The sequence below is a fragment of the Pteronotus mesoamericanus genome, unplaced genomic scaffold (assembly GCF_021234165.1).
Source record: "Pteronotus mesoamericanus isolate MK-2021 breed Mesoamerican mustached bat unplaced genomic scaffold, CSHL_Meso_final scaffold_128, whole genome shotgun sequence".
NCBI classification, from domain to species: domain Eukaryota; kingdom Metazoa; phylum Chordata; class Mammalia; order Chiroptera; family Mormoopidae; genus Pteronotus; species Pteronotus mesoamericanus.
This window is the reverse complement of record NW_026555305.1, coordinates 1,504,144-1,531,909: the sequence shown is the minus strand read 5'-3', so window position 1 is coordinate 1,531,909 and position 27,766 is coordinate 1,504,144. Positions and strand designations below refer to the sequence as shown.

The 27,766-nt window shown below is 47.8% G+C and overlaps 1 protein-coding gene and 1 non-coding gene across 2 annotated transcripts in view; one reads left to right on the top strand and one right to left on the bottom strand.

Annotated features, from left to right (window-relative positions):
- Positions 1–27,100, top strand: part of LOC129082559 (endothelial zinc finger protein induced by tumor necrosis factor alpha-like) — a 66,302-nt gene extending 39,202 nt beyond the window's left edge. Inside the window, exons 1-4 of the mRNA XM_054588264.1 lie at positions 14,401–14,504; positions 16,211–16,279; positions 20,660–20,786; positions 25,035–27,100. Of these exons, the coding sequence (XP_054444239.1) occupies positions 14,472–14,504; positions 16,211–16,279; positions 20,660–20,786; positions 25,035–26,560 (1,755 nt within the window). The 5' untranslated portion in view covers positions 14,401–14,471 and the 3' untranslated portion in view covers positions 26,561–27,100. Of the gene's footprint in view, positions 14,505–16,210; positions 16,280–20,659; positions 20,787–25,034 lie in introns of the transcript that reaches the window.
- LOC129082641 (small nucleolar RNA SNORA38) lies at positions 11,637–11,767 on the bottom strand. Its single transcript, XR_008530434.1, has one exon. It is a non-coding gene; the product is annotated as a small nucleolar RNA SNORA38 (small nucleolar RNA).
- Positions 27,101–27,766: the final 666 nt, after the last annotated feature.

Genomic DNA, 27,766 nt, shown 5'->3' with positions numbered 1-27,766 from the left:
TACCTCATTTGGTTAGAGCATAATCTTGATATGGCAAGGTTGTAGGTTCATTCGCTGGACAGGGTACACACAAGAAGCAACCAATGAATTCATGACTAAGTTGAACAACATCTCTTTCTTTCTCTTTCTCTCTCAAATCAATAAATTTTATACACACACACACACACTCACACACGTATATGTGTCAGGGCACAAATCTTTTTTTTTTAAATCCTCGCCAGAGGATATGTTCTTTGAGATTTAGAGAGTGAGAGAAAGAAACATCTATCGGTTGCCTCCCATATGCACTCCAACCCGGGACTGCACTCTCATCCTTTGGTTGTACAGACAACACTCCAACCACACCACCCAGCCAGGGCTCGACATTTCTATAAATGGAATCACACAACATGGTTTTTTTAATCTGGCTGCTTTCTCTGAGCATCATGTTTTTGATGTTCATCTATTGTAGCGATGTGCTTTTTCATGACTCTGTACTATTCCATCATACAGGTAAAGCACATGTTTATGCATTTATCAGGTTGCGTATATTGGGTCGTTTCCACTTTTCAGTTGTCACTAGTAATGTTGTGAACATTCATGTAGTTTTGTTTGATCTTCTCATTTCTCTTGAGTGTAGGAGAGAAAACTATAGGTCCTTCGATGACAGTATGTTTAACCATTTAAGGAACAATCTGTTTTCCAGGACGGCTGCACCATTACCTCTCCACTGTTACCTTCTCTGTAATGGTTGCCTTGGTTTCCTATGTTAACCACCTTGTTTAGGATTTCCCCATGGTTGTCATTTCCTTGTGGTTGGAACATGGGGGTTCACTTTTTTTCCTTAATCTCTTTTAGTGTAATTACTGTCTGATTCTTTTAAAACTAGAGCCTGCCCTGGCCAGGTGGCTCAGTTGGTTAGAGCATCATCCTGTACTCCGAAAGGATGCAGGTTCAATCCCCCGTGGGGCCTGTGCATGAGGCAATCAGATCAATGTCTGTCTGTCTTTCTCTCTGACCCTGCCTTCCTCTCCCTTTAAAACCAATAAATATTATTTTCAGGTGAGGATTAAAAAAATATAGATCCTGATTTCAGCTCATGGAACTGGATGAGGTTTTTCTTGTGGGGAAATGGTTTATACCATTAGACGAGTCCAAAATAGATGGAGCTCTGGAATTAGTGGCCTCAGTCCACTCATGCACGCAGAGCATTCAGAGGGCTTTGGCACGCTTGGAGGGAAGCCCCTTCTGCAGGGGAATCTCTCGACCCTTCTGAGGAGGGGCCCCTTGTCTCAACTCCCACACCCTTGCTGTTCCATGTGGGCTCCCAGACGCCCAGGTCTTTCTCTGGTTCTCAGCCAGTCCCAGCCTGGGCTCACTACATGGAGCCTGCTCGGTAAAAATTTCATTGAGTGATTTCATTCAGTCAGGGAAGACATAGAGTAGACTTTCAGCAGGAGATATATTTAAAAAACTAATATGAAATAAGTACAAAAATAAAGAGGGCAGGGGGAACCTTTAGGAGGTAGTGGATGTGTTTTAGGCCTCAGTGGTGTTGGTTTCAAAGGTTTGTACTTCCAGATTTATCAAGAAGTATACCTTAAGTATGTGCAACTTGTAGTATACCAATCATACTTCAATAAAGTGGTGTTTTTAAAAAAGAAATTACTGCCCTGGCAGGGGGCTCAGTTGGAGCGTCATCCTGTGCACCAAAAGGTTGCAGGTTCAATTCTCAGCTCCGGGGTCATTCCTCAGGCAGTTGATTAATGCTTCTCTGTCACATAGATGTCTGTCTCTCTCCCTGTTTCTTTCTCTTAAATCAATTAATGTATCTTCAGAAAACTGTTGAAAAAGAAATTATTACCTGGGTTTTCCCAAAGTATGAATGGGTCAAAGAATCAAATAATATAAAATTTTTATTGATGAGAAACATATAGAAGAAATATATGAAATGTCCAATAAATCAAGCATTAAGAGCAGTAGCTGCCATTTCCGAGAGCTTCCTGCAACCGTACCATGGTGTGGAATCACACATGCGTGACCTCATTTAACCTGGTAATAGCTACAGAGGGGGGCATTGTTACTAGGAGGTCCATTGAACAAAGAGGCTCAAGAAGGTTAAGACAATTGTCCGAGGAAACAGCCAAGAGGGTCAGGGGCAGAGCCAGGATTTCATTGCAGGTTCCCAAGCCCAGACTGTTAACCACTGACCGCTCCGTACTGCTCCCCCATCATGTGGTGGTGGCCCCAAGACAGAGGAGGCCGGTGTGAGCCCAGACTCCCTGGCGGGCACTCCCTGCACAGAAAGATTGGCCAGCAGGTGTGTTCTCTTGGGAAGTATGAGCTGTGGTTCGAGGTCCTTGACAGATATGTTATTCTGCTTGAGCTCTGGGACTGCCGTAACAGAGCAGCACATGCTCTGATCAGGAATCTATTTTCCCACAGTTCTGGGGCCTGGAAACCTGAGATCAAGGTGTCAGTAGAGCACTGTGCCCTCTGAAGGCTAGGGAAGGGTCTGTTCCCAGCCTCTCCCAGCTTCTGTTGGTCCTGTGGCTTGTGGCACCATATCCCGTCCTTATGTGGAGTCTCCCTGTGTGCATGTCTGTGTGTCCAAATTTCTTCCTTTTATAAGGACCAATGTCCTATTTTCTAAGGTGGTCACGGTTCTTCAGTGTGACCTCATCATGACTCAGTACACCTGTAATGACCCTGTTTCCAAATCAGGTCCCATGCCGAGGAGCTGGGGGTTAGCACTTCAACACAGGAACTCAACACGAAACTGAACCGGTAACATGGCTTAGACTAAAACCTGGCACAGAGCAACTACCTAGTGAGTGACAGGTGTCGTTACTGCTGTGGTGACAACATTTTTGTCGTCATGTCATCTTGTCTTCCACTGCATGCTCGGCCATGTTCATTTCACACCCAGGGTCATGGTGTCTGCGTCCTCAGTGCTTAGTCTGCCATTTGAGCCTCAGGTCTTGACCTACCTGTCCCACCTGGAATCTCCCCGCAAGGATTTAACCCCAGACCATAGCTTCTAGCTCCCTGGACACCCCCTAGAGCTATTGCTGCTCAGGCATCTGTCATGATTGCATTGAACAGATTGTGGGTCTGTTATGGGGGTCTCCATATGACAGGTGTGAGATAATGTCTCATTGGGGTTTTAAATTGCAGCTCTTTGATGATTAGTGACATTAAGTATTTTTTCATAAGTTTCTTGGCCTCTTTGGAGAAGTGTCTATTCAGGTCCTTTGCCCATTTTTGAATTGGGTTGTTTGTCTTCCTAGTGAACAGCCCCATATTTTACTTGTTCCTCTGAGAACCATCCAATGTACTTAGGCACCGAGGACGCTGAGTGGTCAGGCCCTTCAGAGATCTACACCTTGTTGACACCACATCAGATGCATCCTGCGTGCCTTCCTGATCCTCACGGCCCTTCTGGCCGTGTCTTCCGACCTCTGTGAGGAGGGCCCTGTGGTGAGTGGTGTGCACTTCCTCTTACAGGGGTCGGTGGCGTTCAGGGATGTGATTGTGGACTTCACCCAGGAGGAGTGGCAGCAGCTGAAGCCTGCGCAGAAGGACCTGTACAGGGACGTGATGATGGAGACCTACTGGAACCTGGTCTCGCTGGGTAAGGGGGCAGTTTTGCTGCATTACTCACCATCTGCCTGTCACTTCAGGATGACAGAAATAGAAAAGATGGACAGATCTGACATGTAGGATATTAAAGTTACTTGAAGCTAAAAATGAACTTGATAAGTGATGAAGTAGGGAAGAGTATTTACCACATGTATAACAGTCAGAGGATTAGAAATACATAGAGAGCTCTTAGAAATAAACAAGAAAAAGACCACAGGAATGATAGACAGATGGTCCCTACTCATCAGCATGCAATTGATAGATGTAGTAATGCATAGAGTTATACTTCACAAAAGATTTATAAGCCTTACTAATGGTCAATGAAGTACCATTTGAATCACAGAAATATAGTTCTTGCCCATGAGGTACACAGAGATGAAAAAGAATACTTATCAGGGCACTATCTGGTTGCGAGTTTGATCCTCAGTCAGGGCACATGGGGAATCAATCAGCTGATGTTTCTTTCTCTATCAGCGTTACTCCCTTTCCCTCCCCCTCTTTGTCTCCATCCTCTTCCTCCTACCCTAGGGATATCCTCCAGTGAGACATTTAAAAAAGAAGAGAGAAGTAACATCATTCTGTATCAAAGGTGTAGGGAAAGGGACTCTTCATTTTAGGAGCATAAAGTTGGGACAACACTTTTGGAAGACAATTTTGTATTATCAGCCAAATTTCAAATGATTCCATTTCTGGAATACATCCTTTAAAAATGTTCCTATTAAGTGTGCAGACCTTTTAAAGGGAAGGAAAATCAAGAGAAATGCCCTAGATCCACTTAGGAGGTATCAGCATAAACAAGAGACTGAAATCTGGGCTTTCGTTACTCAGGGGAGGGGTCTCAGACTCAGGCGTTGTGGAGCCAGTGGGGGCGTAAATGGAGGAAGGAGGATAATTGCTTACCACTTCTGCTTGCTTTGTTGCTTCCTAGGAAGGAGGGCTTCTTGTGGCTGGATATTCACTTTTTTAATGAGATTTTTGTATAAGGTCTCACAGTTTTTAAGTGTTGGTGTGAACCCTGAGGTCCATGTGCAGAGCCTGGAACTCAGGACAGCACCCCAGGCTGGAAACAGATTGAGGAGCCCATGGGACACACACAGGAGGGGATTGGAGTGGCTGGAGTTGGCAGGGAGGGACCAGTGTGCAAAGAGGAAGGGTCTGGAGCCACCCACCAGGGGCCAGGCTATTACTGTGCAGTGTAGGAAGCTGCTGGCTTGGCTGTCTGGTGGGGAGACAGAGGGCAACCAGCACACCCACTTAACAGTCAGCTTTCACTTTATCATTTGTAATGAAAGTCATTGCCTACAGACAGCTGGTTTGGGGTGTGCATTTTGAAGACTGGAAGCGAGGAACTGAGTGCAGTGAACACTCACTGGGTTTGCGGGAGCCTTTGATCCGCTCCTCCAAGCCCACATTCCTCCTCTTTCTCTTCAGGGGTCTGTCTGCCCAGGTCTGGTCTCTGCTGGCTGCCTTTGCACCTACTTTCAAGGGGAGTTTCTCTGCCCACCTCCCTAAACCTCACTGTCTCAGGTCACTGCTTCCCATCTCCTATCTGTCCCCACAACACACTGTCCTCTGCTCTCATGCTGTCTTGTCATGTCTTGGGAAGGTCCTCCTTCCCTGCGTGATTAATTACATGTGGATTGTCATCTCTTTCCCTCTCCCCTCAGATTTGGAGAGGAGACCTGATGTGAAAGAATCCAACCCACAGAAGGACATCAGGGAAGCCGGACCATCTGTTGCAGTGGTGGTGGAAGGACCCACAAAGAATGATTCCTGGAGCTGTACCTGTGAAGGAGCAGAAACACAGGGTGGTCTAGTGGGGCAACGACAGGGGAGCCCTGGATCCTGTCCAGAGCATTTGGACATGTCCCAAGCATTAGCCCTTGAATGTTATGAATTTAAGTCCTTTGTCCACCAAAGCCCAACGCCAGCCCCTCTGAGATCGGAAGGACCAAGAGGATCAGGGACTTGCCCATTCCCAGTGTGTGGGAAGAACTCAGGGACTTCAAGCCTCAGTCCTCCCTCCGAACTACATGCAGGGAAGAAGCCCTATCAGTGCAGGGACTGTGGCAAGGCTTTCAGTCATAACTCATCCCTGAAGAAGCATCAACGAATTCACACTGGGGAGAAGCCCTTTTTGTGCACCACGTGCGGGAAAAAGTTTACCCTCCAGTGGTGCCTCACCACCCACCAGCGCGTGCACACTGGGGAGAAGCCATACACATGCGGGGAATGTGGCAAGGCCTTCAGCCAGAACAAGCACCTCATCCTGCACCAGAGCATACACACTGGGGAGAAGCCATACATGTGCTGGGATTGTGGAAAATCCTTCAGCGAGAATAGGAGTCTCATTTTACACCAGAGGACACACACCGGGGAGAAGCCATACGCCTGTGGGGATTGTGGAAAGGCGTTCAGCCAGAAATGGAATCTCATCCTGCACCAGAGGACGCACACCGGGGAGAAGCCGTATGTGTGCAGTGACTGCGGCAAGGCCTTCAGCCAGAACAGGAGCCTCATAGTACATCAGAGGACACATACAGGGGAAAAGCCGCACCTGTGCAGAGACTGCGGCAAGGACTTCAGCCGGAATGAGTACCTCATCCTGCACCAGAGAACGCACACTGGGGAGAAGCCTTACACTTGCAGAGACTGTGGAAAGGCCTTCAGCCAAAACAGGCACCTCATCCTGCACCAGAGGACACACACTGGGGAGAAGCCGTATGTCTGCGGCGCTTGTGGCAAAGCCTTCAGCCAGAACAGAAGCCTCATCGTGCATCAGAGGACACACACCGGGGAGAAGCCATACACGTGTGGGGACTGCGGTAAGGCCTTCAGCCGGAACGAGTACCTCATTGCACACCAGAGGACGCACACCGGGGAGAGGCCGTTCACGTGTAGGGACTGTGGAAAGGCCTTCGGCCAGAAATGGACCCTCATCCTGCACCAGAGGACGCACACTGGGGAAAAGCCATACACGTGTGGAGACTGTGGCAAGGCCTTCAGCCAGAACAAGCACCTCCTCGTGCACCAGAGGACACATACAAGGGATAAGACTGCCGAGGGCTCCATCTGCCAGATGGACTCGCCAAGGCACTCATCCCTGGCAATGGACCATGACAGCCACACCATCAAGAAGCCCTACAGTGTGGCCAGTGTTGTAAGGCTCTCAGCCAGGATGCCAGCCTCATCAGGCACCAGCACATCCACACCACCAAGAAACCGTACATGTGAGGCCAGTGGTGCAAGGTTTTTGTCAGGAACTTCTCACTTACCCTCCACCAGAGGATCCACATGGGAGAGAAGCCCTACGAGTGTGGCAAGTGTGGAAAAACCTTCAGTCAGAACATCTGCCTTACACAACACTAAAGGAAGGTGCACATGTAGCAAGGATCACAATGAACCTCTGTATCCACACCTTATGGGCTGGTCCTGAGCTCGTGCACCAGTGCCAGAAATGATACTGGAGCCCACGGTAAGACTCGGCAAGTCCTACCCAGGTGGGTTTTGGAATATGGGTGCTGGCGACAGGCCATGCCATGCACACAAGCTGCTTCTAGAGCATCCACAGGGGCTCTGTGGCTCCAGACTGAGATTTACTAAACTGTCCTGTGAGCTTGGACAACCCTTTTGGTGTCTCTGGGTCTCCATCTCCTCAGTAGTAAAGTGGAGGAAAGGGAGGTGGGCTCCATGGGAACATTCTCACTTGGTTGCACACGTCTGGATCTAGTTCAGGGGTGAGGTTGTTGCCACCCTTGGGTTTCCTTGTTTTCCCCAAACCCAGCTCCCAGTTTCCCTGTTACAATAGAAGTTGCCATGTGGTTTGTGAGGGGATATTTTTGTTTTCATTGTTATGGGTTAACAGTAATAGATTCAGATGCCAAATTTTCTCATAGTTGTTTGTTAAATATTTTTAATATAAAAGTTTTAAAGGAGACAAATGTCATTTGTACAGTTGTCAGGTGCAAAAGATAGAGCTTTCAGCTTTCCCATTAATTTGTGGGTCAAGGCTTGGGTGGAGGAGGCAGAAATACCCCATGGAACCCCAGGAATCCAGCAAGCCTTTCCCAAGTATGGGGCCACCTGCACCTCCCAGCCCTGCATTCCTGGCTTGGGAATGGTCAGACTCTCTGCTTCAGAGATCAGGGGAAGGGCCCTACCTGCAGAAACCCTACATAGTAGGCCACCCCCCGCCCCTTGCAGGACTGTTTAAGTTGCAGAACAATCCTCTCTCAGATCACAGACCATCCCCCACCACCCCTTGCTGGCTGGAATTCTTGTGAAAATCAAGTGCCTTCAGTCAGGTGGGGGCATCATCCAGTCTGTGGATGACCCACAGCCTTAGTCATGGTGTACTTAAAATTTCATTATTGATGATAATAGGGATCTGTTACAAATAATAATAAAAAGCAAATGATACAAGAATGGTGCTCTATTAATAAAATAACATGTATTTATTAATAAGTTGGTAATTAATTATGGCTCAGAGCCCTTATTTTGCTGGGTTTCCTTCTGAAGAAACCAAGGCTCAGAGCTGTAATTCTCTGCACAATAAAATAAATCCCTGCAGGCCAGTGAATCCAGGGGCTGGGGGGCAGACTCAAAAGGAGGATGTGCTGTGGGCAGGGAAGGGGGTTAAAGCCACCATGGGTTGGGGTCTGGGGAGGGTACTGTCTGGCCTGGAGGCCACATCTAGCTGCCTTACCTGAGACCCTATGAGAACAAATGGAGGAGGAGGAGCTTGGAGGGAGCGGAGGAGGAGAGGAAGAGTGAAAAAAGGGAAGGAAAGGTGTAGGAGGAAGATGAGGATGTGGGGAATGGAAGGAAAGGGAATTGCCCAGCAGCGCCCACAAGATCTAGCAGAAGGAGGTGATGGAATGGATTGGGAGCAGTAACTCTGGCACGAGGTCTGCTGGGTTCAAACCCCAGTTCTGTGTACTCCATACAGCGCAGTCATTTCCTGAGCCTGTTTCCTCTCTGAGGAGGTTAAGGAAATCTACCCTTAGGTGGGTTTCCTAAGCAAACTTAGATACAGTTCCTACAACACCTCTAGGGACCCCCCAGAACAGGGCTGCCCCCAGCACTTTTACAGGAAGCTCTGTGTGCTGTCCATGTGGGGGCCACTGACGACAATGGGCAGTTGAATTTGACATGTGGGCAGCGCAGCCTCGGAACAGAATTTTTACCTGTGTTTAATTTTTTTAATTGATTCTAGAGGGAGAGAACCATCGATGTGTTGTTCCACTTATTTATGCATTTCTTGGTTGATTCTTGTTATGTTCTCTGACCTGTGTCTAATTTTAATTTGTTTTCACATTGAACATGTGGCTACTGGCTACTGCATTGGACCGTGGAGCTCTAAAGCCTTAGTTATTTTTGCCCTGTCCAGTGTGGACCACAAAAAGTCACCAGCTCATTTCACCTGGTCAGCTCACATGCCTGGGCTGTGGATTTGGTTCCCAGTCAAGGTACATGCAAGAGGCAACCGATCCATGTTTCTCTTTCACATCGGTTCTCTCCCTTGCTTCCTCCCTTCCTTCCCCTCTCTCTAGAAACAGTAAAAGCAAAGAAAAATAGAGTACACTCAATCTATTTTTACTGTATATTCTAAAGCTTATGTTGCATTTTATAAATTTGGTGGGTCCTCTTAAAAATGCGTAGCAACACCACCACCACTAACCACTTCTTTGGGTCTGTCCTAAGTGTTTAGTGTGGATTAGCCCTTAGAATCCTGGCCATGTATCTATGCACTGGGCCCTCTCACTGAACATAACAGCTCTACTGTCAGTTACTGAGCTGCACTCTGTGCCTGGGCCCCTTACAGACTCTTAACATCACTTACATGTTATTGCAGGTGGACAGACTTGGGTATATGGAATGTGAGCAAGGCCACAGGGTCATGAAGATGGGGGTGGTCAAGGTCATAGCTTCCAGGAAGCTGACTGCCACATCCAAATTCTACTGTGCCCTGCTCTCGTTAAGGGACTTTCAGAAGAACTCCTCTGTACCTCAGTTTTCTCATCTGTAAAACGAGGGTAAGGATGGTAGCTACCTTATAGTGTTGTGAAGAACAAATTGAGTAATACAGGGAAGCATTTAGAAAAATACCTAATACATATGAGGTTCTATTATGCACCATTATTCTAATAATTTTATCCTCACTTCCTAAGATGGACAAGAGGTTTATTTCGGTACAACTATTGTCTCATGCCTGTTATCAGAACAGGTTTCCCTGGGATTTGCTTATCTCCCATCACCAGGGAGAAATACTAGCGGGAAATTACATCTGTCCATCTTCCCAGCACACACACACCTCCACCAGCAGCACCAGGAGGCTCGATGGATTTCCCATCTCCTTTATTCTGGATGCTCATTTATCCAATAAACATCCCCCATGTCATGAAATGTCACCAGGGGAATTTTCCTTTGGCCCAAATTTCTTAAAGAGCTGTCTAGCAGGGAATGTGTCCTTACAGGTGATCACCTGCTTTCCAGAGGGGCTTGAGAGGTGGTGAGAAGGAGAGGAGAAGGAGAGGCAAGTATAAGGCTGGCATTTTTTCACTGAATTCAACGTCCCACAGGCAAGTTCATGTGACATGTGAGTATGGTCAGGGAATTGGGTCCAGAACTACCCTGAGTTGTTTTCTGTTTGGTGGGAAAGAGGCAGTTTGAAGACATAAGAATGTAGATGCCTAATACTTAAAGACCTAGAATTTCAGCATCCACCGAGAAGCAGGAATCTCGAGAGGCTCAGGTGAACAGTGAGTCACTTAGTCAACAAGTATCTGAGCACTTCCTCCACTGTTCCAGGCGCTGGGAGTCCAGCAGTGAGGTAACCACAGCCCCCTGTCTCATGGAGCCCCCTCTGCTCATGTCTGAGCGAGATCACAAGTGATGAGGTAGAGAGTGGAGGAAGGGGCTTTTTCAGCTCTGGCAGTCAGGGGGGCCCTCTCTCAGGTGACATCGATCACAGCCCCTGGCAGCAAAGAGAAGACAGCTGTATAGATATCATGGGATAGGATAGTGTCCTCTCAGCCAGAGCTTAGGAGAGTCATATTTGGAAGCAAGGAAATAATGGCAACACCCAAGGATTTGTCCTTAGAAGTTTGGATAAATATATTAGGATCTGTCTGAGTAAGAAATGGTGAGGAAGAGCCGAAGACACTGATAATGGGAGGTGCTCTTAGATACGGCATTACATGACAAATAACAATTCACAACAGTATCTACCGTGCACTGTCATTGGTGTTTTATTTTTTTGAGAAGAAATAACACTTCAGTGTAATTTATTATATGGTAGCATACAAAAGCATAAGAGGTGCAGAACACTGAAAAGCAGAAAGCTTACATTTTTAATTATTTTGCCTTTCAAATGATATTTTACTTTCTTGTGGGCAAAAACCCCTGAGGTTACCCTCCTTTATTTTAAAGATTTTATTTATTTTTAGAGAGAAGGGAAGGAAGGGAGAAAGAAACAGCAATGTGCGAGAGATACATCAATTGGTTTGCCTCCAGCATGCCCAGCCAGGGACATGGCTAGCAAACCAGCCATGTGCCCTGACCAGGAATGGAGCCTGTGAACTTTGGGGTCGCATGCTACACTCAATCCACTGAGCCACACCAGCCAAGGCTACCCTCTTTTTCCTTTTTTTTAAAAAATTAAATCCTCACCTGAGGATATGTTTATTGACACCAGAGAGAGGAAGGGAGGGAGAGATGAGATAGAAAGAAATCAATGTGTCAATCAGTTGCCTCTTGCACATGCTCCAACTCAGGACTGAACCCACCACATAAGTACATGTCCTGATCAGGAACCTATCCCTCAATCTCCTGGTGTACAGGAACACACTCCGGCCAACTGAGCCACCTCGCCAGATGTACAAAAGGTAATCTTAATTAGAGGACAGTGTACAGCAGATCTCTACAATTATTTCATGTTGCATAACTGAGAGTTTATGCCCATTTATTTTTAAATTAAGTTAAATCTTTTCATGCTTCTGTTGTTTTTATCCCCTCTATGTGGGATGGCTGATCTTGAGCCTATAGGGAGCAAGCTGGCTGCAGATTTATCCAGGTCCACATTTCATGGCCTCCAGTTCTTAGGTGTCAACAGACAGGGAACCGCCATCCTGTCTTTGTAGGAGGTTTGTGTGAATATCTGCAGGTGCATGGATTGAGCCCCACTTTTCTCCTCCGTTGAATGAGCCCAGTTAACATTACCCATCCCATAATTACAATGCCAAGTGTATCAACCTCTTACTATGAGATTTGCACTATCATTATTAAATATGTTATGATAATTAAATATGGGCCCCCAACCCAGGTATATGCCCTGACTGTGAATTGAACATATGATGTTTCAGTTTGCAGACTGGCACTCAATCCACTGAACCACACCAGCCAGAGCCATGATGTATTCTTGTAACTACACTATAATATCCTCCTCTGACTCTCACCTCACAACTTAAAACCTAGAACTTTGCCAAAACACATACAACTATATAGCACTCCCCCAATTTTCTCCAACCCAAGGTAGTCATCATCCTAAATACTGGCACATCTGTCCTTTGTTTTTCATTTTTGAGGGTACATTTTTTTGCCACAAAAATGTTTTCAAAACCCTGTTAATAATTCCAGTCAGGTTGTAGCCAGGCTCTACCATCCTAAAAGCCAAAGCTTCCTCTTAAAAGTGACTGTGCAGTTTTTGCCCTCATCTGCTCTCATCCCACACTCCCCATAGACCAGAGAACTTTATTTCCAGACAACAGTAGGGCTCTTTCCAGGTGGATCTGCGCTTTGAAGGAGTCAGAGGTAGACAGAGCTGTGCGTTCTGCCTAGAGTTTCAATCATGAACAGCTTCAGCTGGTCTGACTCAACACAAAAGCCAGGTCTGTGGGGAAAGGCTTCAGTTCAGTACCATGGACAGCTCAGACTGCCTAGGTCGAAGCCAGAACAGGTCTACCAAAAACGGGGTTCAACTCTGGCTGGTGGAGCATTGTCCTGTGCACCGAAATATTGTGGCTTCCATTCTTCCATTCTTGACATTCTTGGTCAAGGCACATATTAGGTTACAGGTTCAATACCAGGCGGGGCGCCTATGGAAGGCAACCGATTAACGCTCCTCTCTAAAATCAATGAACATATCCTCTGCTGAGCATTAAAAATGATAGAAAAAGAAGTCATTAATCACCACCTAAGGCAGCTGCAGTTGGAATTTATGTGGTAACTGAGACATTCAGCAAAATGTTTTTGTACTTGGCTTTGTTTATGGTACAAGGGAGCCCCAGCCTGGAGACCCTCTTTCCCATGCCAGCACCCCAGTTCCCTCTCTTTTGACTTCCCTCTTTTGTCACAAGACAAAATGCACACATTTCTACTTTTGAACTTTTTCTACTTTTTGGTGTTCTAATGCACACATTAGAAAGTAGCTTCGTTGAGAGGATTAAATGAATTTGTACATCTTAATGATACCGGTAACCTGGCAGGACCACTAGGAGCAGGCAGAGGGCAAGTACACACGGGGCCACCAGAGGAAACCTCTAATTGCCTTGGCTTTGATGAGGCAGAGAGCGACCACACTGCCTGCGTAAACGATGTCCTGCCTTGCACGTGAAGCATCCTATCCTGGAGGCAGATCCCAGTCCTGGGCAAGATGGTGGTAATAGGAAGCATTGCAGTGAGCACGTGCTAGTCTATCAAGATGATTGGATGGGGGAAAACCCCACCTATCAGCTTCTGGTACCTGATTGGGGGTGGTACAAAGTAAATCAGGCACAGGCATAAAGGAGGTCACAATGGCGGCGGGGGGCGGGGGGGAGGTGCTGGACCAAAGACTAGCCTGTCAGTCTAGCCTGGGGAAAGGAAACGATTGGTCTCCAGTGAACCCTCCTCCAGCACGGGGAACTTTGAGAAGTTCATTGGGCAGTCAGACCGTCCCACACCTGAAACTCATATAAACTCAGGGTAAGTAAGGGACGCTCTCTTGCCCACCTCGCAAATGTGCTAACCGGTGAGTTCGCCTCATGTTGTGGCTCTGGAAGTGGCCTGGCCCACGTTGGCGCCTGTGAGTTCTAGGAGGGGGCCTGAAACTGGACAGCGGCCGGGAGCGAGCTGAGCTGCCTGGGTGACTGCTCAGTGGCCACCTGAGGTTCTCAAAAGACGGTACTTTGAATGGGAGAAGGAGCTCTGGACGCTGCCTTCTGTTCTGGTGGGGCTGAGGACGGCTGGGTTTTTCCGCGGGTTTTCCGGAGGGGATGGGCTTTGAGACAAGAGTCTGCCTTTCTCCCCGGCCCTGCAGCATCTGAATGAAATCCCTCTTTCCTCTCTCACCGGCCTCTGCCTCTAGACCTTGCCTCTGGGCAGGGTGTAGAAACCCCACTTTGATTCTGTAACAATAGCATACCCAGAACTGGGGCTGGCACATAACGCGAAGGGTTAATATATCTTCTCTGATTGCCATCATTTGCTTTCTTGCGTCTCCACAGACTTAACAAATTTTCTGCAAGTCAGCACGACAGAGTCCCTGGCTGGACGCAGACTTCTACAAAGAAGCTACAGCATCTTTTCCCGCCTCCACCCACGCCCCTCCTTTTCTACAATTTCCCCTCCCGCTCCCTTTCCTTCCTCTCCAGCTCACTCAGTTCCCAGTCCTGATAAGCACGTCCCTGCACCTGCCTCTCCCTCTCCTCCCTCTCCCTGGACCCCACGCCGCGGGTCCTACCCGCTCCTCCCTTGCCTCCATCCTGCTGCTCTCTGGTGTCTTCCTCTCCCCGCTTTCCTGCTCGACCTTTCTCCTGATCCCCCAGGAACGCCCGCCTCCTTGACCCTCGTGGCGCGGGGGCTTCTGGGACATGGAACCGCCTGCGCCACCCTCTCCACTTCGGGTACGTTTGGCAGCGCTCGCTCTGAGGGGAGGCGGTAGCTTCGGCGGCGGCGACGCACGGTATTCTGGGAAGTGTAGCCGCCCTTTCGCGCCGGTGAAGTGCGGCCGGTGGAGTTTGGGGGATCCGGTCACTTTCCTGAGGGTGACTCTGGCCGCGGACCGGGCGGGTGTGGGAGTAGAGAGTTTGCAGGTCGGGGAAGGGGCGTGTGCACTTGAGAAGGGCGTGTGTGCTGATGGGGCGGGTGAAGGGGGTGCCTGTGGGTGTGTTGCACCCAGATTCCTGGATGGGCGCTGTGTTTCTTCGTGTTTGTCACCGCGTGTGTCCGGGTGTCCTACTGTGTCTCGCCTTTGCTCATATGTGTGTGTGTGTGTGTCGGCTGCCCGTCTCGGTCTCTCCGGGGTCCCTCAGTGTCCACGTCCGTGTGCGCGTCTGCCTTTGTTTCCGTCCGCGGCGTCTTAGCGTGAGGGCGCCGTCCAGGGGTCCCCCTGTGACTGGTCTCTTCCTCGGCGCCGGTCTGTGTGTCAGGTGTGAGTGTGTCTGTGCGCGTGGGGCTGCGCCTCTCCTGTCCGAGCCTCCCCCTGTCTGTGCGCCCCTGCGCCTCTGTCTGTGGGCGCGGCTGACGTGTGTGAGGGTGCGACGGGGGGTGCCCTCCCGGGAGCGCGGGGAAGACGCCCTCCTGCACAGGCGGGCCTGGCGGCGCTGCCTGCCCGCGGGCCCCACAGCCCATGGCGGTCCTGCCCTCAGAGGCTCCCCGGCCCCCGGGAGGGCAGGGCGTGTGTGGTCGCCAGGTGTGGGGCTAAGGAAGAGGGTCAGAGGCCCCGACCCCATGGTGACCGGGGTGGGTTTGTTCAGGGAGTGTGTGTTGGGTGCTCAGGGTATCGTTCTGGGCATTTTATAGGCCTCCCGGTAACTCAGGTGGAAACCCTCACCATCCCCATTTTGCAGATGGGGAAGCTGAGGCTCAGAGACTCACCCAAGTTGACGCCCAGGCATCCATGTTCCAGAGCCCCCACACCAAACACTCCACGGTGGGAATTCCTTGTTTCTTAGAAACAGTGGACGGCAGGAAATGCCAGAAAGCTTCGACAGAGGAGGAGGAGCAGCAGCAGGGCAGCCGCTACTCCTGGCTCTGCAGCCACAGATCTGAGGCCACACTAGGTTCAGAGGTCACCAGCCCTGTGCACTTGCCACTTCCAGGGCCACTGTGACTTCCTGGCCTCTGTTTAAATGACTAAAAAATTATAGTTGTGATTGCATTGCTATAAGGACAAATATAATACAGTCTGCATTAGATTTGCCTTTTCTCTCGTAATTAAAAAAAATTATGATATTTTAAAGGACATCTATAGGTGTCAGGGGCTCTGGACCCATTGTGCCCTCTAGGTAAGTCTGTTCTGGTGGCTTCCTCCCATGGTAAAAGGAGCCATGCTGTCGACCTCATGGTGCAGGGATAGGAGTCAGACCACAAGTCCAGAAAGAATACATTTATAAAAATTAAATTCTGTTTAAAATATATCATGAAGTCACTGCACCCAGGGACATAGTTACTGCTTCCTGGGGGATTTGTAGAGGGCCGTGAGTGCCATAGGCCTACCGTGTGCCTTCACTATGAACTGGTGGGTGTGTCTGTCTGTCCTGTGTGTGCTATGGTTTGGGCCTCTACCTGATCTCTCACGGTGCCTTTCTCTTTCTCTCCCTGCGCACAGCCTGCCCTTCCCTCAGTCACCATGGGCACTGGAAGGACGGTCACCCAGCCACTGACCAAGAAGGCCCTGGTGAGTCATGTCACCCTCCAACACCTTCTGCCTTAGGGTCAAGGTTCCCAGCAGGGATGACCCTCTGCCACCCTTGAGCCACACTCAGGGCCCAGGCGCCCAGCCCGGTCTCCTGGAGTTGTGTCCAGCCTGAAGAGAGAGAGAGTGCTGTACTGACAAGGGCTTTCATCAACCATATGGGACAGAATAACTCAGGAGTGACTTGTCCTACATTGGGGTCAGTGTGGAGATACTGGCAGGCACATGTAAGTGGCAGGTTAAATATGTTCCATCTAGTGTGCCAGGCCCCAGATTGGACATGCTGGGCTTAGGACCTTCAGAAATGGGCAGACAGCACTAAATGCCCAGAGGACAGTCGGAGGACATCTTTTGGGAGAAACCCAAGAATGTCCCTAGCTTCCCTGAAGTTTTATGTTTTAGTCGGTGGCTATTTGTGATATTCTAAATTTTCTTGTAAGCAAGAGATACTTCACAATAAAAAGTATAGACTTATTGCTCAGTTGGTTAGAGGATCATCTTGATATACCAAGATTGCGGGTTTGATCCCTGGTCAGAGGACATATAAGAAGGAATGAATTCATCAATAAGTGAAAGAACATCTCTTTCTCTCAATTCACTAAATTTTATATATGCGTGTGTGTATATGTCTGGCCATAGTTGTTTGTTTGTTTGTTTTTTATCCTTACCAGCAGATATGTTCATTGAGTTTTAGACAGAGAAACATAGATGTGAGAGAGATCCACATGCCTCCACCCTGGGTCGAATCCACAGACTTCTATACTGGACAGTGCTGTAACAACTGAGCCACCAGGCCAGGGCTGGGCATAAGTCTTTCCCTCTAGTTTGTATGATTTTCTCTTTCTTCCTCCCTCCCTCCCTTCCTTTTTTTCTTTCTTTCTTTTTAATTTTATTTGTCTTTAGAGAGAGGGGAAGGGAGGGAGAAAAAGAGGGAGAGAAACATTGATGTGCCAGAAATATATCAATCCTCTGCCTCACAGGCCAATACTCAATCCACTGAGTCACAACAGCCAGGGCATTTTTCTTTTTCATTATGGAAGGTGGAACAACTGTAAAGATTTTATTTTTTATTTATTTAATTTTTTTAAGAAAGGGGAAGGAAAGGAGAAATAGAGGAAGAGAAACATCAATGTGTGGTTGCATCTCAAGGGCCCCCTATTGGGGACCTGCCCCACTGCAAAAGCATATGCCCCAACTGGGAATCGAACTGGCGACCCTTTGGTTTGCAGGCCTGCACTCAATCCACTGAGACACACCAACCAGGGCATGATTTTAGTTATTTTTTTAAGAGAGAGGAGAAGGGAGGGTGAATACAGGGAGAGAAATCTCGCTGTGCGAGAGAAACATGGATTGATTGCCTCTTGCTCACCCCCAACTGAGCATCTGGCCCACAACCCAGACATGTGCCCTGACTGCGAATGAAACAGGTAACCTTTTGTTTAGCAGGTCGACACTCAGTCCACTGAACCCCACCAGCCAGGGCTGTATGATTTCTTTAGGGGAGATTCCTGGTACAGGAAGGTGGGGTTCTAATGGGTATTTTTAAGGCCTTTAGAAGTCTTCTTAGGTATGGGTTGGAACAGTTTATTCTCCCACCAGGAGATGCCACTGTTTCATATTGGCTATTGTTCCTTTTTTATTCTGTTTAATTAATATAAATAACAAGTGTTATAAACTAGCCTCATGGTAGGCGACAACTGAGGTCATGTGATCTCTTTCTGAGTAACATTGTTTGTAGTATTACTGAGGTTTGATTTAGAAAATGTTTATTCACCAATTATGTGGGTGGGCAAATTATTTGTCGTATGCTTTGCTGGTTTATAGGAATCTTCGTATCCTGAAGGTTTTTATTATTTTTAAAGGTTTGTTTATTTATTTATTTGTTTATTTATTTATTTATTTATATAGATAAGGGAGGGGAGGGGGAAAATGAGGGAGAGAAACTTCCATGTGTGAGAGAAATATCGATCAATTGTCTCCCATATGTGCCCCAATGGGGATCCCACCCTCAACCTTGGTGTATGGACAACGCTGCAACCAAGTGAGCAACCCAGCCAGGGCTGGACATTTCTATAAATGGAATCATACAACATGTGGGTTTTTTTGTTTCTGGCTGCTTTCACTGAGCATCATGTTTTTGATGTACATCTGTGTTGTAGCAGGTGTGCTTTTTAATAAATATATACTATTCTATGTTACAGGTAGACCATATGGTATACATTTAGGTTGTTTCCACCTTTTGGTTGTTATTAGTAATGCTGCTGTGAACATTCATGTACAGCTTTCTCTTTGATCTTCTCATTTCTCTTGAGTGTAGGAGAGGAAAGTATGGGTCCTTCAATAACAGTATGTTTAACCATTTAAGGAACAATATTTTCCAATGTGGCTGCATGAGGATATCTCCACTGTTACCTTCTCTGTGATCATTGCTTTAGTTTCCTCTTTTACCAACCTTGCTTAGGATTTCCTGATGGTTGTCATTTCCATGCAGTTGGGATTTGGGGGTTCAATTTCTTTTTCTGAAAATAGAGCCTGCCCAGGCTTGGTATGGCTCCATTGGTTGTAGCATCGTCCTGTGCAGCGAAAGGTTGCTGGTTAAATTCCTGGCTCAGGGCACAATCAGGAGGCAGTTGATTGGTTTCTCTCTCACATTGACGTTTCTCTCCCCTCCTCTTTCAAATCAAGAAGCATATCTTTGGAAAAGGATTAAAAAAGAAAGAAATTATTACCTCAGCTTTCCCAGTGGATAAATGGGGCATAGAATCAAATAATAATATAAAGTTAGTGTTAATGATAAGAAACACATAGAAGATACATATGAAATGTCCAATTAATTAAATGAGGAAAGTAGTGGTTGCCCTTTCTGAGAGCTTCCTGTACCCATACCACAGAGTGGAAACACATGCTGGACCTCATTTAACCTTGTAACAGATACAGAAGGCATTGCTGTTAGTAGGAGCTCCATTGATCTAACAGGCTCAGAAAGATTAAGAGAGTTGTCTGAGGAAACACAGCCGGTTGTGTAGGGGGCAGAGTCAGGATTTCATCACAGGTTCCACAGCCCAGACTGTTAAACACTGACTGCCGTGTACTGCTCCTTCATCATGTGTTGGTGACCCCAAGTCAGAGGAGGCCAAGATGAGCCCAGAGTCCCTGGTGGGCACTCGGAGCACAGAGGGATTGGCCAGCAGGTGAGGCCTCCTCTTGGAAAGGGTGAGCCGTGGTTCATGGTCCACAACAGATACGTTACTCTGTTCGGGCCGCAGGGTTGCCGTAACAAAGCACCACAGACAAGAGGCTTGAACAACAGGAGTCTATTTTACCACAGTTCTGGAGCCTGGAAGTCAGAGCTCAAGTGTTGGCAGGGCCCTCTCTCCTCTGAGGCACCAGGGAAGGGTCTGTTCCCAACATCTCTTCCAACTTCTGCGGTCCTGTGGTTTGTGGCACCATAATTCCTGTCCTCTCCTGGCATGTCCCTGCAAGTGTGTCTCTGCGTCCAAATTTCTCCTTTTTATAAAGACTGATGTCCTATCGCCTTAATGGCCACCCTTCTCTAGCACAAACTCATCTCAACTCTTTATAGCTGCAATGAGCCTGGTTTCAAATCAGGTCCTATCCTGCGGCACTGGGAGTTAGCATTTCAACACAGGAGCTCAACACAACATTCAACCAGTAATGGAGCTTAGACTAAAACCTGGCGCAGAGGAACCACCCAGTGAGTGACAGGTGTCATTACTGCTGTGGTGACGTCATTGCCATCATTGCATCTCTGTCTACCGCATGCTGAGCCACATTCGTTTCACACACAAGGTCATGACGTCAGCATCCTCAGTGGTTGGTCTGCCATTTAAGCCTCAGGTCTTGACCCACCTTCCCCACCTGGAATCTCCCTCCAAGGACCCAGCAACAGACCTCACCTTTTTTCCCAGACACCCCCGGGAGCTACCGCAGCTCAGGCACCTGTCACGGTGGTACTGACTAGATTGTGGGGGTCTCTGTTTAACAGCTATGAGGTGATTCCTCATTGTGGGTTTAATTTGCAGCTCTCTGATGATAGTGACACTGAGTATTTTTCATATGTCCGTTGGAGAAGTGTCTATTCAGGCCCTTTGCCCATTGTTTAACTGGTTTGCTTATCTCCCTGGTGAACAGCCCCATATTTTACTTGTCCATCTGAGGACCATATGCTGTACTTAGGCACTGAGGTCACTGAGTGGTCAGGCCCTTCAGTGCTCCACACCTTGTTGACACCACATCAGGTGCATCGCATGTGCCTTCCTGATCCCCGCGGCCCTTCTGACCCCATGTCCCAACATCTGTGAGGAGGGCGCTGTGATGAGTGGTGTGCGCTTCCTCTTACAGGGGTCGGTGGCGTTCAGGGATGTGATTGTGGACTTCACCCCGGAGGAGTGGCAGCAGCTGAAGCCTGCGCAGAAGGACCTGTACAGGGACGTGATGATGGAGACCTACTGGAACCTGGTCTCGCTGGGTAAGGGGACAGCTTCATCATGTTACTCACCATCTGCCTGTCACTTCAGGATGACACAGAAATAGAAGAGATGGGCAGATCTGACATGTAGGACGTTCAAATCACTTGAAGCTAAAAATGAACTTGATATAGTTGATGAAGTAGGGAAGAATATTTACTGCATTTATAACAGGATTGTAAATATATAAGGAGCTCTTAGAAATAAATGAGGAAAAGATCACATGAATGATAGACAAAATGGATCAAGGTTATGAGCATGCAGATCATAGGTGTAGAAATGCATGGAGTTCCACTTTATAGAAGATTTTTAAACCTTACTAATAGTCGAAGATGTACCAGTTGTCAACAGAAATTCTTGTCCATGAGATAACACAGAAATGAAAAAGAACATTCTTGACCATATGTGGCTCAGTTGCCTTCAGCTTTGTCCCGTACACCGAAAGGTAGCGGGTTCAGTCCCTGTCAGGTTACATATCTAGGTTGTAAGTTTGATCCCCAGTCGGGGCACATACGAGAGGCAACCAGTCGATGTCTCTCTCTCTTTCTCATTAGCCTTTCTTTCTCTCTCTGTTTCTCTCTCTCTCTCTCTCTCTCTTTCTCTCTCTCTCGATTTCCCACTCTTCCTCCCCATACCCTTCCTCCCTCCCTAAGTATATTCTTGGTGAGGCATTAAAAAGAAAAAAAGTAATAGCATCCTACAGTATGAAGTTGCAGGGAAAGAGACTCTTCATTTTAGGAGCATAAAGTTGGTACAGCTCTTTTGGAAGACAGTTTGGCATTATCAACCAAATTTAAACAATTCCACTTCTGGAGTATATCCTTTAAAATTTTTCCTATAAGTGTGCAGTTTTTCATAGGAAAGAAAATGTAGAGAAATGCCTCAGATGTGCACCTACAAAACTGACTGAACAAATCAGGGTGTATCAATGTGATGGAAATCATGGCGCTCTTCAAAGATGAGTACTCTTTATAGTCACCGACACAAGAAAGATGCCCTTGATAATATTGTTCAGGAAAAAACACTAACTTTCAGAACTAGAATACGGTCCCATTTCATTAACAACTTTGGTGGAGGTTAAACTGGCCTACAATTAACTGCACACAGTTAATGCAAACAATTTGATGCATTTTGATATTTGTGTTCACCTGGGAAATCATCATCATGATGCAGCAGACACGTCCAATAGCTCAAAAGCTGTATCTTTCCTTTTGCCCAACTTCCATCCCTCAGTGACCAGTGCTCTGCTTTATGTCACTGCGGTTTAGTTTGCCTCTTCTAGAATTTTACATATATGAAATCATAGGGCTCATACTCTTTTTTTTTTTTATCTGACTTCTTATACTAGGCATCATTTTTATGAAGTCACCCGTGTTGTCTGTATGAATCAATAGTTCCCTTCAATTTTTTCTTTTTCTTTTTAATTTTAAAATCCTCATCTGAGAATAATTTTATTGATGAGAAAGAGAAAGAGAGAGAAACATCAATCACTTGCCTCCCATATGGGCCCTGACTGGGGCACGCTCCAACCAATTGATCCACCCAGCCACGTCAGTAGTTAACTTCTTTTTATTTCTGAGTAATGTTCTACTTTATGGAGAGACTACCATGTGTTTATCCATTCAGTTGATGATCAAAATATGGGTCGTTTCCATCTCAGGGCATTTTTATGAAGACAGTATTTTCATTCTGTTGTAGGGTCATACATAGGTATTTATTTAACTTTTTCAGAAACTGCCAATCTTTTTTCCAAAGAAATTGTCTTGTTTTTTTATTTCTACCAGCTCATGCCTGAAATTGCATTGTGTCCTGTGCTTGCGGGAACTGAGTATGCTCAGGCTTTCTCATTGCAGCCATTCTCATTGGTGTGCAGTCTTCCCACACACTAGCTTGCTGCTGATACTGAGAAGCTTTTGAGTGCTTATTTGCCATCAATATATTCTCTTCTGTGAAGTGTCTGGTTCAAGTCTCTTGCCTCTTTATGTAGTTGGGTTGTTTGCTTCCATATTATTCTATATGGAAAGTTCTTTACATATTCTGTTTTTGTTAATTCTTGGTACAAGTCTTTTAATAGATATGTTTAGCAACTATTTGCCCCATTCTGTTGGGAGACTTTTCCTCGATGGCATCGTTTGGAACGCAAATGTTTTTAATGTTTATGGGGTCCAGTTCATTTACTTTGTTGTTGCTTGTGCTTTAGGTGTTGTACCTGAGGGACCATTGCCTGACCGAGGCCATGGGGATTTACTCGTGTTTGAGAGTTTTATAATTTTAGTTCTTTATTTAGGTCTTTGGTCCATTTTGAGTTTATTGTTGTGAGTGATATAAAATGGGCCTAACATCAATGTGTTGGGTTTTTTAAATTAAATTTATTGTGGTGACATTGGCTAATAGGATCATATAGATTTCAGGTTTACATTTCTAGGATAAGTGACCTGTATGTTACATTGTGCGCTCGTCACCCAAAGTCATGTCACCTTCCATCACCATGTATCGTCACTCTTTTGAATGTGCATATCCAGGAGCCCCAGCACCATTTGTTGATGAGCAGAAGCTTGTAATTTAATGGAATCCAGTTTATCAGAACTTTCCTTGGGGATTACACTTCCAACCATGTTTATAACCAAGACTCTTCTGTGTCTAGTCTCTGGCACTAGGGGCCAGTTATGTCCCCAGCGTGTCTCAGACCCCTTGGTCCCAAACCAAACCCATCACTGTTCTCCTTCCCTCTTCTCTCTGGTAAGTTATCCTCAGCCTCCAGGTCCCAGGCCACCACCTACTCTGACCTCCGGCATCACCCCCACACCTCAGGGCCGTGAAACCGTAATCATTCTCCTACATTATGTACTTCTCGAATCCTTTCCCCCGGGTTAGGATAGTTATATGGGGCAGATAGCGACTCGCATGGGGGGATCAGGCTGCTTGATGGAATGTGCTGGGTGACCCTGAGGGTGTGGCCCCATTCTTAGAACCTCAGTTTCCCCATCTGTATAGTGGATGTAATCATACCAGCACCTATTCATGTGCAGTGAGGGCTACTTGGTACCATGGCAGCACGTGGCCTACGCTTAGTCAAGGTTTATCAGGTGCCTTTTGTGTCCTGGACACAAAAAAAGTCCCTTGCCTTGATGGAGCTCACCGCCCACTGTGGGATCTGTCAGTGCACAGAATGGGGAAGAGCACCATTAAGGATCGTTCACAAGGACGCAGGTGAGAGAGTGGCAGGCGGGAGCTTCCTTTCCACCGTAGGGTGGACAGAGAAGGCCTCCCTGTGGAGGACAAAGTCTCACTAAGGCTTGAGAATGAGTGCCATGGGAAGGCCGAGGGAAGGGCAGGTACAAAGTCCCTGAGGCAGGAAGCACTGGGCCTGGACCAGGAAATCAAAGGGAACCACAGGTCAAATGGAGATGGGTGGTGGAGAGGAGCCAGAGGAGGGGGGAGGCGATGCCTGTGATCCCTCGTGTACAGGGAAGGTGCTGGAGGGTTTGGGCTGACTCCTGAGCTCCTCTTCACGCGGAGTGGACCGTGGGTGGTAGAGAGCGGGAGAGGCTGCTGCGCTGGCAGCGGTGGCCGTGCGTCGGTCTGGGCCGGTTGCAGCTGCTCTCCTGTGCGGCGGCAGTTGTTAGCGTCTGGATGGTGGGAGGGAAAGGTTGAATCTAGGATAACTAGTAAATTTTTTTAATTTCATAAGTTCACTTTCTTAGTGGTTGCGAAATATGCATAACATAAAATTAACCATTTAATTACCATTATGTGTACAATTCCATGGCATGAACTACATTCATTCACATTATTTGAACCATCTACTTCCAGAAATCTTACACATCTGCAGCTAACAATCTGTCCCCTCTAAACAGCAGCTCCCCATCCCCCTCTCTGAGCCCTGTCACCCATGTCCTACATTCTCCATCAATTTCACAATTCTAGTTGCCTCATGTGGTTAGAATCATATGGTATTGGTCATTGTGTGTCTGACTTATTTTGCTAAGTCTCTTTGGTGGGCCTTGTTTTGTCATCATTATTTGGGAGTGGAGGTTCTGAAATCACAAACCTTGCATCCAGTGCATTCAGTTTGTGATACCAGAGAGGGGCACCCAATAGGCTTTGGATTATTCCTCAGCAGAGCTCAGACAGGGGGTGTGGGTGGAGGGCATCCATTTAGGTGGCAACATAAAGAACTGACTGAAGCCCTGGCTGCTCCCAGTGCTATTGACTACATGTGTGTCCTCATCTCTTTCCCCTCCCCTCAGACTTGGAGACTAGACCTGATATGAAAGAATCAGACTCACAGGAGGACATTTGGGAAGAGAGACCAACCCTTACGGTGGAGGCAGCAAGACCAATAAGGAATGGTGCCTGGGGTTTCACTTGTGAAGGAGCAGGGACACAAGGTGACCTAGTGGGGCAGCAACATGGGAGCCCTGGGTCCTGTCTGAGACAGTTGGACATGTCCCAAGTGTTAGCCCCGGTATGTCATGAAATTAAGACGTTCGTCCACAAAAGCCCCACCCCGGCCCCACTGAGACTGGAAGGAATGAGAGGAACAGGGAGTCACACCCTCACCATGTGTGGGAAGAACTCACATACTGCAAGCCTCGGTGCTCCCTCCCAACTCTGTGCAGAGAAGAAGCCCTACAAGTGTGGGGACTGTGGCAAGGCCTTCAGCTATAACTCTTCCCTGAGGAAGCACCAAAGAATCCACACTGGGGAGAAGCCCTTCTCCTGTGCCACATGCAGAAAGCAGTTCTCCCTGCAGCAGTGCCTTGTCGTCCACCAGCGTGTGCACACCAGAGAGAAGCCATACGCCTGTGGGGCATGTGGGAAGGCTTTCGGCAGTAACTCATCCCTGAAGAAGCACCAACAGGTCCACACTGGGGAGAAGCTCTTCTCGTGCACCACATGTGGGCAGCAGTTCACCTGGCCTTCGTGCCTCACCGCCCACCAGCGCGTGCACACTGGAGAGAAGCCATACATGTGCAAGGACTGCGGCAAGGCCTTCAGCCAGAACAAGCACCTCATCCGGCACCAGAGGTCACACACCGGGGAGAAGCCATACATTTGCAAGGACTGTGGTAAGGCCTTCAGCCAGAACAGGAACCTCATCGTTCACCAGAGGATGCACACCGGTGAGAAGCCATACACGTGTGGGGAATGTGGCAAGGCCTTCGTCCGGAATGAGTACCTTATCGCACACCAGAGGATGCACACCGGGGAGAAGCCATACGTGTGTGGGGACTGTGGAAAGGCCTTCACACGGAATGAAAGCCTTATTGTACACCAGAGGACACACTCCAGGGAGAAACCATACACGTGTGGGGACTGCGGCAAGGCCTTCAGCCAGAAGGGGAACCTCATTCTGCACCAGAGGACACACACCGGGGAGAAGCCCTTCTTATGCTCCATGTGTGGGAAGCAGTTCACTCATCAGTTGAGCCTCACCATCCACCAGCGCATCCACACCGGGGAGAAGCCTTATGCGTGTGAGGACTGTGGCAAGGCTTTCAGATGTAACTCGTCCCTGAAGAACCACCAACTAATTCACTCCGGGGAAAAGCCCTTCTTGTGCGATACGTGCGGGAAACAATTCACTCGGCCTTCGAAACTCACCATCCACCAGCGTGTGCACACTGGGGAGAAGCCATTCACGTGCAGATACTGCGGCAAGGCCTTTAGCCAGGCCGCAAACTTCATACTGCATCAGATGAAGCACAGTGGGAGAGGCCATGCAAGTGCGTGGAGTGCTCCAAGGCTTCTTTCCGCTGTAACTAGTCCTTGAAGAAGCTCTAATGAATCCACTTTGGGTAGAAGCTCTTCCTGCGCACCATGTGTGGGAAGCAGTTCACCTGGCCATTGTACCTCACCATCCACTGGAGTATCCACACCTAGGAAAAGCCGTACACATGCAGGGACTGGAAAAGCATTCAGCCAGAACACACTGTTCACCCTGCAATGGCGGATGCACACCGGGAAGCTGTTCTGCACCACGTATGGAAAGCAGGTCACCTGGCAGTTAACCCTCACCAACCAAGAGCGCATGCGTAACTGGGCAAAGCCCTACTAGTGCTCCATCTGCCTCTTGCACTTTACCAAGGTGCTTGTCCCTGGCGATGCATTGAGTTGACCACATCTGCAAGATACCCTACAAGTGTGGCAAGGCCTTTTGTCAGGCATTGGTCACTTACCCTCCCCCAGAGGATCTACACGGGAGAGAAGCTGTATTTGTGTGGCAAGTGTGGGAAGACCTTCAGCTGGGACATAAACATTATGGACACTAGAGGAGGATGCACATGTAGCAGTGCTGCATTGGATCCCAGAATCCACGCCCATGGGCTGGGCCCTGAGCTCATGCACTAGTGCCAGACTTGATATTGGAGCCCACAGGTAGGGCTCTAGAGAAGTCCTGCCCAGACAGGTCTTAGGAATGTGGGTGCTGGGGAGAGGCCACACTATGCACATGAGCTGCGTCCAGAGCATCCACGGGGCCACATGGAAACCCAAGTCCCCCAACAGGTCTAGTATCTGGGAATGTGGCCAGGGCACGGTGGCTCCAGACTCAGATTTATTAAACTGTTTAAGGCTTGGACAACACATTTAGCATCTCTGGGTCTCCATCTCCTGGATAGTAAAGTGGAGGAGGCAGGGAGAAAGGAAGAAGGGAAGGTAGGCTCCATGGGGACATTCTCCCTTTGTCACACAGGCCCAAATCTAGTCCAGAGATTAGCGTGTCACCATCAATGGGTGTCCTCGTTTTCCCCACACACATCCCCTAGTTTCACTGCAACAGTAGAAGTTGCCAAGTTGTTCATGAGGGGGGAAAAATTTTTGTTCAGTGTTAGTAAATAACAGTATTGGCTTCAGTTGCTAGAGTTTCTCATAGTGGTCTATTAAATTTTGTTTAAATAAATCTTCTTAAAAATATTCTATTCACTTATCTGCAGAGAGAGGGGAAGGGAAGGAGAAAGAGAGGGAGAGAAACATCAAT